Source organism: Pistacia vera, unplaced genomic scaffold (assembly GCF_008641045.1).
Source record: "Pistacia vera cultivar Batoury unplaced genomic scaffold, PisVer_v2 Contig344, whole genome shotgun sequence".
Taxonomy (NCBI): Eukaryota; Viridiplantae; Streptophyta; class Magnoliopsida; order Sapindales; family Anacardiaceae; genus Pistacia; species Pistacia vera.
The window spans coordinates 1,965,205-1,981,289 of record NW_022196162.1 but is presented as its reverse complement, the minus strand read 5'-3'; the positions used below and the strand labels follow the sequence as shown (position 1 = coordinate 1,981,289).

General features: G+C 33.8%; 1 protein-coding gene and 1 pseudogene across 1 annotated transcript; both read left to right on the top strand.

Moving 5' to 3' along the window:
* Window positions 1-2,004: 2,004 nt before the first annotated feature.
* On the top strand, window positions 2,005-2,319 carry LOC116138836 (putative disease resistance RPP13-like protein 3). The gene has a single exon (XM_031424493.1). The coding sequence runs from the start codon at window positions 2,005-2,007 to the stop codon at window positions 2,317-2,319; it is 315 nt and encodes a 104-aa protein (XP_031280353.1).
* A 5,748-nt stretch (window positions 2,320-8,067) lies between these two features.
* On the top strand, window positions 8,068-8,815 carry LOC116138941 (annotated as a pseudogene).
* The last annotated feature ends 7,270 nt before the right edge of the window (window positions 8,816-16,085 follow it).

Here is a 16,085-nt window from a genome sequence, read left to right as displayed (position 1 = left end):
TCCCAGGTATAGTTGTATCCACTATGTGTTCAAGAATCAAGAGATATTGAATTCTTTTCTTTCTCTTGGGTTTCTATAGCACTTGTGTTTTACTTTATCTGCATAGAGAGCTTTTTATTTGTATATGAAACTCACATAATATTCTCCAGACCAATTGAAATTAAAGAGTAAGCATCAGCAAGGCACAAAGCAGACTCAAAATTAAGATAGTGTTTGGCTGGCAATTAAACAAAGCATAGATACTTTACTTCAAATCACCAAAAGATGAATAAATAAAAAATATTATCTCTTCCAAGTTCCAACCAATTCCCACCTTTTGAAAACTATTATGTAAAGGCCAACGTAAGTCCCCTTCTGCTTGATGTTGCTTATACAACTGGGCTTCTTGTCTCAACTACAATTCTAAACTATTCAATATTTCTGAAGTTAAAACAGCTGATACCTTGAATTTGGTTTGGTGGCTCAAAAAATTTTGCAGGTGCCAGTTTTCTGCTTTTTCTGCAAAAAAAATTTTAGTTATATTTCTTTTATTCTGACAATGTAATTAAGTTTTAACTTTCCTTTTTTTATTTATTTATTGAATTGAAAGGTTTATGTAAACAAAGAAGATCCAGGTGCTATTTCTTAGGTCTCATTCAAATATCATCTAATAATAGGTAGTCAGTTAAACTTTGCTTCTTTAGTACTTGTAATTTATGCTTATTTATCACCACAAGAAATATGAATTTCATAACAAAATCACTGTAGTTATTGAATGCATTCTATTATAAGTATTGTAGAAATAGATTAGCTAGAAATTAATATAGGTTGGATTAGATTTTTAATTCTGTTTTTAGTTAAGGACTTAGGGATATATGCTTTGTTAAAATTGTATTAAGCGAGCCAACCTTGGTGATAGGAAAAAAAAAAAAAAAAAAAAAAAAAATAATATATTGATAGAAAAAATTTAAATAAACTTAATAACTCATATTGTGCTTTCCCCATTAATAGAAATGTTATGAATTAAAAAAGGAAAAAAGAACCACTAGTGGAGTAAATTTTTTAGAAACTTTTGATATCAATGCAGTGAGTATCAAGAAAAAGGTCAGATATGGCAGAGGGTGCAGTGAACTCTGTACTACAAATCTTGCTTTGCTCCTCGAAGAAATCAAGTTGTTGGGAAATGCAAAACAAGGGATTGAAGACATCAAACGTGAACTGGAGAGCATCAGATCTTTACTCAAGGATGCTGATACAAGAGTTGCATAAGAAGCAGAAACAGGGGCCAATGAAGGTGTCAAAACTTGGGTGAAACAATTGAGGGAAGAAGCTTTCCGGATTGAAGATGCCATTGATGAGTACACAATGACGGCGGCGAGACTTCCTCATGGCAGAGGTTTCGTTGCTTACATTCATAAAGCGTGGTACTTCATGAAGATTCTAAAGCTTCGACATGGAATCGCCACTGAGATTAAAGATATCAAACTATCACTTGTCGAAATACAACGAAAAGGAGCAATCTACAACTTCAGGTACATTGATCAAGGGTCAGGCAGTGGAGGGAGAAATGTTATCCCTCATGACTCTAGAGTTGATGCTTTTTTCATTGAAGATGCTGAAGTTGTGGGTATTGAATCTATTAAAGAAAAATTGATTTCTTTATTGGTAGAAGGAACATCCAATATTCGCTTAGTGATTGCAGTGGTGGGCGAAGGAGGACTAGGCAAAACCTCTCTTGCCGGGAAAGTTTATAACAACGATGTGGTGAAGAAGCATTTTGATTGCCAGACTTGGATCACAGTTGGGAAAGCATACTTGAAGAAAGATTTAATACAGACAATTATACAAGAACTTTATCGTTCAACAGGGTCCATTCTAATGGAGGCAGACAAAATGGAAGAGAAGAATTTGATCACGATATTGAGGGAGCATTTAAAGGACAAGTGTTATATGATTGTGTTCGACGATGTGTGGAAAATTGAATTTTGGAGAGATGTAGAGCATGCTGTACTTGATTAAAAAAAAATGCTAACAACACGGAATAATGCAGTTGCTGAATTTGTACCGTTCTCAATAGCTCATATTCACAAGCTTGAACCCTTGTCTTCAGAGGAGGGATGGAAACTTTTTTGTAGGAAGGCATTTGGCTCTGATGACTCTTGTCCTCCAAACTTGAAAGAATTATCAGAACATATCATTGGAAAATGTGGAGATCTACTCCTAGCAATTGTTGCGATTGGTGGGCTTCTCTCCAAAAAAAACAAGATTGCTTCTGAATGGAGAAATATACTTGATGCTTTGGGGTTTGGGCTCAAAATCAAACAGCGATTCACATCTTAAAGATTGCAACAAAGTTTTGTTTGATGGTTATTATGATCTCCCTCACCATCTAAAGTCATGTCTTATATACTTTGGTGTGTTTCCGGAAGGGTGCGAAATTAGATTTGGGAGATTAATTCGCCTTTGGATAGCTGAAGAGTTTGTCCAATGCAACAACCACCTAATGATGCGACTAAATCAACCTTAGCAAGTGCACTAGTCATGTTCAAGTAATAAAGTGATGAGTTTGAGTATCGTCCTACAGAGATCAAAGTGAATATTTGTAATTACTTAAAACTACCTACACGTTGTTTGAGAAAACGAAATCTTAGAGTGTAAAAGCAACGGATTAAAAATAACTAAATTAAACAAATAAACAATGTGATGAACTTTGCAATATTAATGAAGTTAGGGTACAGATTTCCTCCTAATTATGCTTGACAACTACTCTTAATAAGTGTTTGTGTTATGAATTGGTAGGATTCTTCTAAGGCCAATTATCCTTATTCAGGCATAATATTCAACTTAATACAGATACCTATTCGGTTACTCTGAAATTAAGAAGCATAAATTCATCAATTCCTTATGACTAATTCGCCCTATTCGGTTATGAATTAGATGGACCACAAATTAATCCTAGAATCTCTATTCGATTACTTCTAGTTTTAATATGTTGCGCAATGTTATTCCCATAGAACAATTATGAACATGAATTAAGCAATAAACCCTAACTTCTCTATTCGAAACATCATTAAGGTAATTGAATCAATTCAACATTCGTAAAGCATTAAACCTAAACTCTTGCACAAATTCATAAACATAAATCTGCTATTAAGAATAAAAATTGTTCAAAACATAATTAGTGTTTCATCCTCCCCTAACAAAAGAGATTTACTTCATCCTAAGAACAAAGAAATAAATAGAGAAGAAGGAAAACATATTCAGACTTGAAAAGAAATAAAAATCAAACTCTTAATCTGATCTTCAGTCTTCAAGCCCCAAGAATGCGTCTTCTCCTCTAAAAAATATGCAAAATTCGTCTCTTGACAGCTTATCCCAATTATACTTAAATACCCAAAAGAGTCCTAAGTGAAAAAAGAAAGAAAAATTGATAAAAACGCGTTAATAGTTTCCGCCACAACCCTGGCCGTGGCCAAATTTAAGTCACCACAGCCTAGGCCATGGTGTTTCCTGGTCTCTTCGTTTTCTCTTTGTTCCACCCCCATGGCCATGGTGAACCACCAAGGCATGGTCGTGGCCTTCAAGAATGTTAGGTAATCTTAACTTCTTCAAGTTTTAAGTCTCAATTTCATTCCAATAGTCCAGTCTACTCAATCAAAGCCTAAAAAAAACACAAAAGTTATCCAAATCAATAGGTAACCATTCATATCTCAAACTTAACAAAAACACACATCAAAACAAAGGAAACAAATGAGAAGTTAACTAAACTAACATCAAAACAACCCTAAAAACACTCAAATTTGCAACTTATCACCTAACATCTAAGCTTGTTGCCGAAGAATACTTGAAAGAACTTATTGATAGAAGCTTGGTTCAAGTTTCAAAGAGAAAACCTTCTAGAAGAGCTAGAACTTGTAAAGTGCATGATCTGATGTACAAGATGATTCGCAGAAAAATGAAGGAATGCGATTTTTGTCATTTCTGTGATGAAAAAGGCTTGAGTCACTTTAGTAATCCTCGGCGTATTTCAATACACAAATGCACTAATGCTGTTTTAGAAAGCATTAAAAATTCAAAGATCCGATCCATTTGTATTTTCAATGTAGACAAATTGTCCGAGTCTTTCACGACTACATTTGTCACTGATTTCAAGCTCTTAAAGATACTTGATTTTGAAAATGCCCCTTTGGATTGTCTTCCTGATGGAGTGGGAAAGCTCTTCCATTTGCACTACTTAAGTTTGAGAAATACAAAAGTTAAAGAACTTCCCAAGTCCATAGGCATGCTTGTCAACTTAGAGACTCTTGATTTGAAGTGGACTTTTGTGAGTGAGCTCCCAGTAGAGATCAAGAATTTGAAAAAATTTCTTTGTCTAATTGTACGACGCTTGGACAACAAAGGTCCTTATGGAGAAATAGCAAAAATACAAGAAGGTTTTGGGGCTTTAACAAAGTTGCAGTAGCTATGGTATGTATATGCAAACACTGAAGTAGTTGAAGAGCTTAAGAAATTGAGGCAGATGAGAAAGTTGGGCATTAGGGTCGCAAATAGAGATGCAAAGGATTTGTTTGCTGTTGTCCAGAATATGAAAAACCTTGAAGGTTTGAGTGTATCAGTGTTCACAAGTGGAGAAGAGCCTCTTGATATACATTCCTTGGCTTCTCCTCCTTTATGTCTTCAGCAATTTTCTTGGCGAGGGATGTTTATTAAGATTCAACCAGTTTGGATTTCTAAACTTCAAAACCTAATCAGATTGCAATTGGATTTGATTGGATCTACCAATGATTCCATGACAATCCTTCAAGCTCTACCTAATTTATTGGTGCTTATGCTCTTTGTGCATGACTATCATGAGCAATTGCATTTCAAAGAAGGTTGGTTTCCAAAGCTTCAATCCTTATATCTCTGGGAGTTCGAAGGATTGAAATGCATGATGATAGAGAAAGGTGCAATGCCTAGTCTTACATACCTGTTGATTGGACCATGCTCATTGTTGAAGGAGATTCCAACTAGAATTGAGCATCTCAACAACCTAAAGACACTTGCATTTAATATGATGTTGAAGGAGGTTTGTTACATGATAAAAAATGAGAACTAGGAGAATGTCACTAAACACATTCCACAAATACATGTCAGCTATGAAGAGGTAGATAGAGTCGGATACTATTTTTACACTAGTAAATATCTGTCATCTCTTTTGGCAGAAGATTTCAAGAAGCTTATTGAAGAAATTGAGGCCGAGTAACGAGTAGCCCCATCGCTCAGAGGATCAACAGGTCAATCTCCTAAAACAAGTAAGTCTTTTGAATAGTGTGTTTCTTTTAAATTCATTTCTCTGCTATTAAATATTGCAGTTTTTTTAAGAGTAAACAAATAATTTTTTTTCTAAAATTAATTTAATCAGTCTAATGTGGTAGTAACTGTAATTAATCATCAATTATCATATGAATTAATTTAGCTGACTAATGTAAATATTCTATTGTCATGAGCAGATGAAGAATGATGTTAATGAATCCATCTTTTCCCGTGATCACCCAGGATGATTGGCTTTTTCTTGTAATAAAGGTTCTGTATTGCTTCATTGCTTGTAACCGATGTAGTGTCATCAATCATGGTGTTGTATTACTGTTATGGTCTTCCTTGTTGTCGGCCAATAAAAAACAGATCCCCTGTTTTACTCTATTTCAGTGGATTTAGTTTAAGTTTCTTCATGAAATATATAATTTTGCTCTAATTAACATGATGTATAATAACACCTAAACCACAAGAGAAAACACATTCAAATCTGTAATAAAAATTAATAAGAGAGTCATCCTATCTCTTTAACACTTCGAAAAATGTCATCTTGATTTTACTTCTTTTGTCCAATTATAAAGCGAAATATCTGGCTAGAAGTAATTCCTTATATTTTCATGGCAATTTGATGTAGGCTCTAAGGTAAAACTTTTGTTACCAATGGTGAAAAATGATCCAATGCTAATGTTTTTATCTATCCTATGAATCATACTCAAATTCAACGCTACTGTATGTTTTTTGTTGTATTTATTCGTGTGTACTCTCAATTGACTGCCAAGTTCTGATGCTAATGGTTTTATTTATTCTATGAATCATTTTCTCATTCAATACTAAATTTCAAGTATCGATTGTGTTCCTGCTTTCTGTTGTTACTGCTGTTATTGTAAAGTTTACTGTATGTGTTACCGCCATTGTGTCTATTCAAGTACTCTCAATCAACTGCTATGTTCTATTCTTGATATTACTGTATGAACAATCTTTTAATTTACGGAAAATGGTTATGTATATTAACTTGTTTTGATCAAATGATTTAATAACCCCCCCCTTTTTTTTTTTGGCTAGGGATTGTTTTGAACTTTCTGGGTTACTCTGATTTGCCCTGTTTCTAATCAAAGACATGTCCCCGGTTATAGCAGCTGTTTTCAAGGGAATAATATCGTAATTTGCATGGTATAATTCTAAACTTATAGGTAGCGTTTGGTTCAGGGTAATATAAGATTAATCCTGTAATCTTTGTTTAATTTTCAAGATTCCCTAATTTGGTTGTCAAGTAATAAAATATTACGTAATCTTTTATTGTAAATAGTGTTTACTGTTGTAAAATTGGGGGTAATCAGATTACCTTCCCAAGGGGTGTTAATATAAGATTATCGAGGTAATCTTAATTTTGACCCTATTTTGCGCTTAATATTTTATCATTTCGAACATATTTGCCCTTATATGTCTACTAATTAACAATCACCCAGACCCCCTACATTTGAGAATTTAGCTAACACACCCCCGCCACAAAAAGTTTAAAAGTTAACAAAATACCCCAACCATCTAAGACCACCGCTAGCCGCTAGCCACCACCGTTAGCTGCTGGCAAAAGTCGTCATATCGGCACAAGACTGGCAGGATCTTGCCAGTCGTGTGTCGATAAGGACATTTCTGGCCATGGATTTGTGATCCATGGCCGAAAATGACCAGATCTAGCTGTTTCACGGCCAACGATATGGCCATGAAACGCCATAGATCTGGCCATGAAAAGGCCAGATCTTTGGCAGTGAAATGGTCGTCGTTTCACTGCCAAAGATCTAGTCTTTTCACGATCAGATCTATGGCTGTTTCATGGCCACATCTTTGGCTGTGAAATGACCATATTAACGGCCAAATCTAGCCGTGAAACTGCCATATTCACGGCTAGATCTGGCAGGATTAGGCCTTATCGGCGTACAACCGGCCAGATCTAGCAGGACATTACGATGGTGGTGGTGGTTGCCGACAGTGGCTTGGGGTGAGTAGGGGTGATTTTGCTACAAATTAAAGTTGTATATGGTTGGGGTGTTTTAGTAAAATTTCAAATATAGGAGGGTTAAAAGAAATAATTTAAAAAATAATAGAATAAAATAATAATAAAAATAATATTATATTATTATTTAAAAATGAGGGCAATTTAGTAATCTATATAACATACCCACTCATTTATCCTCTCTCTACATAGCATACCCACTCATTTATCCTCCCAACCAAACATATTATTATAATATGCCCATTAATTTATTCCAACCCATCAAACACATTTTTTTAAAGATTCTCTAGTAATCTATCTTTCCAATAATACAATATTTCTCAATAATATAACATTCCCTGAATCAAATACACCATAATGGATAAAATGTTGACTACACAAACATCAAATTAACATAGACCCTTGGATCATGGTCAAATGTTGACTTGACCTCAATCTAATAGTCTAGATATTTTTTTATGAAACCATACAACCTCTTTTTCTTTATGAAGTTTTTCAGTTCTCTGACAATTCAAACGATAAGATTTAATGGCTTTTGTGGACAGACTTAACTAGTAAGTCTTTCTTTATGAATCTTCTCATATCGGCACATCACATTATTGATAGATATGACATATAATATAGGGTGTTTGGTACGTGGGCGGCGGAAGGTGATAGTGGTCAGTTGATGACCCGACAAATTGTGTAGAGCCTGCTATGCACCAATTACGAGTCACTAAATTCTTTAAAGTTCAAATTCAATGAAACCAGCAGCCTCTAACTCTTAAACTTAAAAAGCTAATTGCAAGCTGAACATGGCTTCTCTTTCTCTTATCATGAACCATCCATTACTTTCGAATGCCATCTCCCACTGCAATGGGCCATGCAAAACCCTTGACGACTGCGACGGTCAGCTCATTTGCATCAACGGCAAGTGCAACGACGATCCCGACGTTGGGACTCATATATGTGCAAAACCTGGCTCTACGCCCAGCGGTCAATGCCAGTCCTCAGGTACACTAAGTTGCAACGGCAAAAATTTTCCTCAATTCAAAATGCTCCCCTACCGTCACCTCCTCAACGAAAGCTAAACTAACAAACAATGATTTTAGCGAAGGTGGCGATGGGGGAGGTCCATGGAAGTGTGATGACAAGTATCATAATCACTCGGAACTGATTGTGGCGCTATCGACTGGGTGATATAATGGAGGGTCAAGGTGTGGGAAGAATATAAAGATAAGGGCTAGTAATGGAAAGAATGTGATGGCAAACGTGGTTGGTGAGTGTGACTCAGTGAATGGATGTGATAAAGAGCATGATTATCAGCCACCTTGTAGTAATGATATTGTTGATGGGTCTGATGCTGTGTGGCATGCTCTGGGGCTCAATATTGAGGCGGGTGTTGTGGATGTTACTTGGTCCACGGCCTAAATCTAGTATTAGTGTGGTATGAATAAGAAACTCGAAATTACGACAATCAGCTGATCGACTGTTTCATGGTGTTAAGAATCAATTGCTATCAACCAATAGCAGCTTTTAAGTTTCATACTTAAAATGTAAAAGTCAACGTTAGTTTGTGTTTTGTATAAGTACTTACAACAAGTGAATCAAGTGTGTAAGGTTGCTAGTTTACGAAAATTTGATTTCTCTGTTTTTCTTCTCTCTATGTGTTTCTTGTTCTCTTATAATGTATTAGAGCAAATGACTAACATCTAGTCTGAATTTCCTTCATTTTCTCAGCAACCAAACAGGCCCGGGAAAAATGCCAAATTCATCTTCTTAACACCTCACGAGCTTGAAGAGCATCTTACCCTATTTCCCTGGATTTAGTTGGTTTTTTCTATGAAATAGTTTTGTAGCTAATTAAACTGTGAATATAGTTCTATGGGATTTGACAGACGTAGAACTAAAAGTGGAGAGCCTATAGCAACCTTGTCTTTTATAGGTAAATAATTTAAGGACAATATTATATATAACAAAGCAACAAATACTGTTGTTATGGTTAAATTTTATGTTTAGCCTAGCTAAAAAACAGTTACTGTTTTCATTTGTTTCGATTTTACATAGGCCCTTGCATTTACATCAGTAAAAACAGAGCCCCTATTTTCCACCAGCTACTTACAACTAGGGCTGCAAACGAACCGAACAGTTTGCGAACGTTCGTTGTTGTTCGATTACTGTTCGATAATGTTCGCGAACATTTGTTCGCGAACAGTTCGATATTCGTTCGAAATAGTTCGATCGAGTTCGAACAGGGGTTGTTGTTCGATTATGTTCGCGAACATTATACGTTCGACAACTCAATCTCTGTTCGCGAACAATCGTTCGATTGTTCGTTCGTATGTTCGAAAAATATGTTATGCATTATTATAATTAATTTTTTTTTTCATTTTTATATTATATTTGATTTAGTTTGGAACTTTGGATGAATTTTTTTTAATCAATAATAAAATATTATGGTACTTTTATTTTTTTATATATTATATGTTTGGATTTTTTTCAAAATGTCATCAATAATTAAATATTAAGTATATAGCATTTAATTAAAAAGTAATAAATTTGTTTTCTTTATATATATTATGTTTGGATTTTTTTTTCCAAATGTTCAATAATTAAATATATAAGTATATAGCATTTTAATTAAAAAGTAATAAATTATTATGATACATAGCATGACAAATTTAATAACATAATAGATTGTATAATCAAGTGATAATAATATAGTAAATCAATAACATAATAGCTTCATATTTTTCTAATGTAATCAATAATTAAATATTATAAGATAGCATTTCAATTAATAAATAAAATATAGTATGGTAAATGATAAACATAACATATTGTATAATTAAGTGATGTATAGCATAACAAATTTATAATATAATAGCTTAATTAAACCTAAATTAACACACATTTTTATGATTATTTATTACAATAAACCCTCGTACCAGTACCATATGAATTTATAGGCATTGATACAAAAATATATATAGAAAGTAATGATAATATAACAAATAATCACACATAGTATTGATCATATATTACAATAGACTTTTATCCATTATAAATTTATGGGTATTGATACAAAATATATATGTAAACATTTAAAACATTTATGATAATTTATGTAATAATAAAAATATATGATAACCTATAATTTCGATAATTTCATAACAATTTAATAAATTTAACCTATGATTATATATGTATGATAATAATTTGTATATACACAATTACACATTATATATACAAATTAATCACACATATGTATTGATAATTTATTAAATAGACCCTATTTCACTATGAATTTATGGGTGTTGATACAAATATATATGTAAACTTTAAAAATTTACGATAATTATTTAATGATAATAAATATATGATAACCTATGATTTTAGTAATTTTATAGCATATTAAACATATTTAATTTAATTATATATTGTATGATAATAATTTTGTACATACACAATTATCAAAATAATTTCTTCTTTGTAAACATCAGATACAGAAATTTTGATAATAATTTCCTTCTTTGTAAACATCAGATACAGAAATTTTGATAATAATTTTCCTTCTTTGTAAACATCAGATACAGAAATTTTGGGAATGTTCCATTTATCAAAATGTTGTAAATCTTGATGTCTTATGGCCTGTTTATCTTTTTGTGTACAAGCATGACTTGTTTCAATTATGTTGTCATTTTGATTTATACAAATCTCTTCTTGATGAACAATCTGTTCATCTCTAGTATTAGAACTGGAAGTAGACATTGATCTAGAAAAGTTTTTCATTTTGTGAATCACTTATTTCTTTCCCTACAATGGTTAATCTAAGGGACTTACAACGGTTAGATCCTACAGCCTTACACAACCCAAAAAGACTCGGTACTCAAAAAAATTAATAAACAAAATTTAACAATTCTAAATCCCTGTCTCCTCCCTGGCTCTGAATCTCTAATACCAGAGGGAACAATCACACACACTATATATATATATATATATATTATTTTTTTTTTTTTTTTTTTGAAAATCCAAATTTCAAAGTTGAAACCCACTTTTTCCCAGCCCAAATTTTTAAAATCCAAAGTCTAAACCCACAATTTCCAAACCCACAATTTCCTAAGCCCACTTTTTCCCAGGCCAAATTTTTAAAATCCAAAGTCTAATCAAACCCACAATTTCTAGCCCAAATTTGTAAAAATCCAAAGTCCAAATCCATTTTTCCTTACCGGCCCAAAGTCCAAAATCCAAATCCCAATTCACCTTTTTCCTTTCCCTAATTCTGATTTGCGACAGCCTCAAGACTCAAGAGTAAAGCCCTCACGCAGACACAATCCACGACCCACATCACAGATTCGCATTCACACTTCAGTCTCAGCTCAAATTTTTTCTGCAATTTTCGCTTGGTCAACGACAACCCAATGCCTCAACAGTCAAACACTCAGCAGTTAACAACTTGAGAAAAGTCCATATTCAAAGAAGCTGCAGTTTTAATTTTCTGGTAAGTTATTTTTTTGTTTGTTTTCATGAATCGCTGCTTGGCTCTTGAGGAAAGTCCATATTCGTTTAATTTTGCTCATTTTACTTTGGGACAAACAGATCCATATATTTTTCAAATAACATATTTGTCTGAAAATTTTCATACGGCTTTTTGCTAACATATTGGGCTAATAAAAGAAGCGAAAAATCATGTAAATATACTAGATTGCAAGTTTCTAGGGCTATAAAAGAAGCGAAAAATCATGTAAACTTGCTCGTATTTTTCAATAATAGCTAACCTGCAGTTGACATAACATGAGTGTTTCCATATATCTATTGTTTCTTTCATATGAGTTAAGACGACTCAAGTATAATAGCTGTATAAGCAATTACAGATTTTCCTATTTTGATCATTGATATTAATTTTGTTTCTATGAGTTGTAGACTGATTAAAGTTAAAGAAAAACCCTTTATAGTTTTGTTGCAATACCAACAAACCTACTACAAAAAATTTATGTTGACCCTGTAACATAGAGAGTTCCTTTTAGAGATGCTAGATATACCTGATGTTTTGTTGCAACCTGTAACAAATAATTTATGTTGCTAACCTGTAACGCAGCACTGTGACATCTAGACAAGCCGAGAAGGCCGAGGGAGGGTGTTTTGTGTGCATTTCAACATCCATTGCTTCTGGAGGTATTAAATTTAATTTCGAAATCATTTTACATTCTTGTGTTATCATCAGCTTCAATGTTGTAAATCATTTCAATTGTGAATTCTTTCTCATGATATAAATATCAGTGAAATAATGGAAGACTTGAAGCCCCAACCACAGGGAATCAATACAATTAGTTCTACCTCGGTTACAAGCAACAAGTCAAGAACAAGAGGAGACCCAAGGGGGTGATGTTAACGCATTTGGAAGGAAGAAGAGGGCAAAGACATCGGCGGTGTGGAATGATTTCAAAGAGGTGTTACAACTGCCCGATGGAAAGGTAAAGACACAATGCATTCATTGTAAGATAATCTATGTGCTACGAAAACGAGGCCCACTACTCAACTTAAACGACATTCAGAGGAATGTCTCAGGAAAAGGCTTAACGAAAGGCCAGATAGTGGTGGACAACAATTTTTCCACAAGTTCAAGTTCTGGTGAGTCACAACCCCCTGTTCTTTGGGATGGCAAATTTGATATGGCGAGGATGAGGGAAAGAGTTGCGCAATGGGTCATGATGCATGAGGCATCCTTTTACCATTTGGAGGAAGAAGGTTTCAATCTAATGCAAAAAAGCGGGATGCTGAGTGGGAAAAAATATCGCGCACAACAAAAAAAAAGATTGTGTGTCTGTGTTTGAGATTGAGAAGAAGAATTTAATGAAGTTTTGAAGAATGTCAATAAGATAAGCTTGACGACGGATTTGGGAGGTAACGTAACCAGAAAATAGAATATATGGTTATAACTGGACATTTTATTGATGGTAACTGGAGGTTGCAGAAAAGGGTATTGAGCTTTGTACATATTGACCTCCTCACACGGGTGTTCAAATTGCTGATTCGTTGTATAATGTCTAAGGAATGGGGTATTGAAAACAAGGTGTTCACTATCTCTGTCGATAATGCTTCTAGTAATGATGTAGCAATCAAAACTTAAGAGAGAATTTTTCAGTAACCAGGCGGTTGGTTTGTGGAGGGAAGCTATTCCATGTGCGTTGTGTGCACATATTTGAATCTTTTGGTTCAAGATGGCCTTTCTAAGATTAAGGATATTGTTAAAAAAATCCATGACAGTGGGTGGTACATCAAGCAATGGAGAGCAGGGTCCAAATTTTCTCACGATTGTGCAACAACTACAGTTGCCTAGTCGAAAGTTGATTTTAGATTGTAAAACAAGATGGAATTCGACGTATGAGATGATGGTAATTGCATTACAATTAAAAATAGTTTCCCAGATCAAAAGACAGGGACTCTGGGTTTATTTACTCTCCTAGTGATGAGGATTGGGAGAAAGTTCAGAAGGTATGTGATATTTTGGGAGTTTTTAGTATGGTGACCAATTTAATCTCTGGGAGTGATTACCCTACTTCTAATATATTTTTAAATGAGGTTTTTCGGATAAAAAAAATGCTTGATAAAAAGGCAACAGATGAAAATGAATTTATTCGAGTTATGGTGAAAAAGATGAAGGAGAAGTTTGATAAATATTGGGGTGAATCTAATTTGTTGATGTCGATTGCCGCTGTCTTGGATCCGAGATATAAAATGAGGGTGATTGAAGTTTCTTTCCCTAGAATGTATCCCGAGTCTGAAGCACGAGCAAATATCACCAAAGTACGGGATGCATTGTATGAGTTGTACAAGGAATATGTAGAGGAATTCCACTCTTCCAACAATGAAGAAAATGTTGGAATGAGCATGTCTACTCAGATGAATGTAGGAACCGAAGTCATACTTATGGGGAATTTGATTTAGAGCATTATCTTATTGAGGATGAAGATATTCATTCAGAAAAGTCAGAGCTGGATTGTTATTTGGAGGAGTCATGTTATGTTTGTCAACCAGGTACAAACACATTTGATGCACTAGTGTGGTGGAGGGCGAACAGCATGAAGCATAAGATTTTATCTAGGATGGCTCGTGATATACTAGCCATTCCTATAACCACGGTGGCTTTGGAGGCGACTTTTAGTGCTGGTGGCAGAGTTATTGACCCTTATCGATCATCATTGTCTCCGACAACTGTAGAAGTGCTACTTTGTGGTGGAGATTGGTGTCGCAATCTCCATGGAATAAAGAAAAAGAGCAAAGTAAGATTTATGTTTTTAAGTTATATAAGTATTTAATTATTTTAATGGTTTGATATTTATTCTAACTTAATTTTTTTTTCTTTTTGTATTTTAGACAGAGGAGAAATTGGAGATTGATCTTTCCATCAATTGAATCAAGTATATTGATATATGATTATGTTTTTAAGTGTAGCCATATTTAAAATCAGTCTATTATTACTAATGATTTTCAATTTTTTTTCTTTGTAGGTTCACACTATATACTATATCGTGGCATGTTCACTCCTTGGAATCCTTTTGGTTGTGCTGTAATGTCTATCCAGTCTCTTTACAGTTTGTTTAAATTCTATGTAATGGTACTAATATGACTGTTTTCTTTCATTGTAGAAATACATGAAGAAAAAAAGGTTTCATTGTATTGTGATTTATCCATGGTTTTTATTTTTAGTTGTGGTGATCCGTTAATTCTAATTAATCTATTGGTGGAGCAGTCTGGAAAATATTTGATTCAATAGATAGAGATTGGGGTACTTTATAGCAGTTAATGAAATATGAAGTAGTTATGCATTTTCATATATATATCGTTTGCCATAAGTCTGAAATCAGGGACAGTAAGTATCATGATCTGTTCAAATTTTTTATTAATTCAGATTTTGTGTTTTGATTGCTATAATACTTCTATAGACTATACATAACAACTCTCTATCTATATTTATTTAAAATATAAATATAGATAGAGAGTTGGTTTATTTTCAAATGTTGAATTAAATGGGTATGAATTATAAATTGTTGTATATTTGTTTTTTAGAGAATGAATTGAAAAGTTGGTATATATTTTTTATTCGAACAGTTATTCGAACGAGTTATTCGAACAGGTGTTTACATGTTATCGAACGAGTTATTCGAACAGGTGTTTACATGTTATCGAACGAGTTATTCGAACAGGTGTTTACAAATTATCGAACGAGTTATTCGAACAGGTATTTACGAGTTAGTCGAACAAGTTAGTCGAACGAATACGAACAAGTTACGAACGAACACGAACGAGAATTTTGTTAATCGAACGAACACGAACAAGAATTTTGTTAATCGAACGAACACGAACACACATTCTATGTTCGTTCGAACACGAACACGAACACGAACACGAACAATCGAACGTGCTTATCGAACGATTTTTGAACGGGCCTGTTCGTTCATGTTCGGTTCGATTGCAGGCCTGGGTAGGAGTCATTGCTACGTGTTACAACCATACATGGCAAGGACTTGTTTAACATAAAATTCAATCAATTCAATTAATCAAATCATATATTCTAATAATCTAAAGAAGAGGCAACTAAAGAAGGTCTTTGCTGAAGCGCATATTGAACAAGATTTGTTGAGTGGGTTCATAAAATCTTTTAAACAATTAATTATGGGGTGCCGTATGGGTTAGAACAGTAGTTGGCTAGTTGCACTTAGGGGAACTTCAATTAATTATTTTTATGCAATTTCTTGCATCAATTATATATATATATGTCATTTTCTGAAAAACAATTTCTGAAAAACATCGACCATTT

Bases quoted from the DNA above. Each gene is read 5' to 3' on its own strand.
- LOC116138836 (XM_031424493.1), top strand. From the start codon at position 2,005: ATGCTAACAACACGGAATAATGCAGTTGCTGAATTTGTACCGTTCTCA.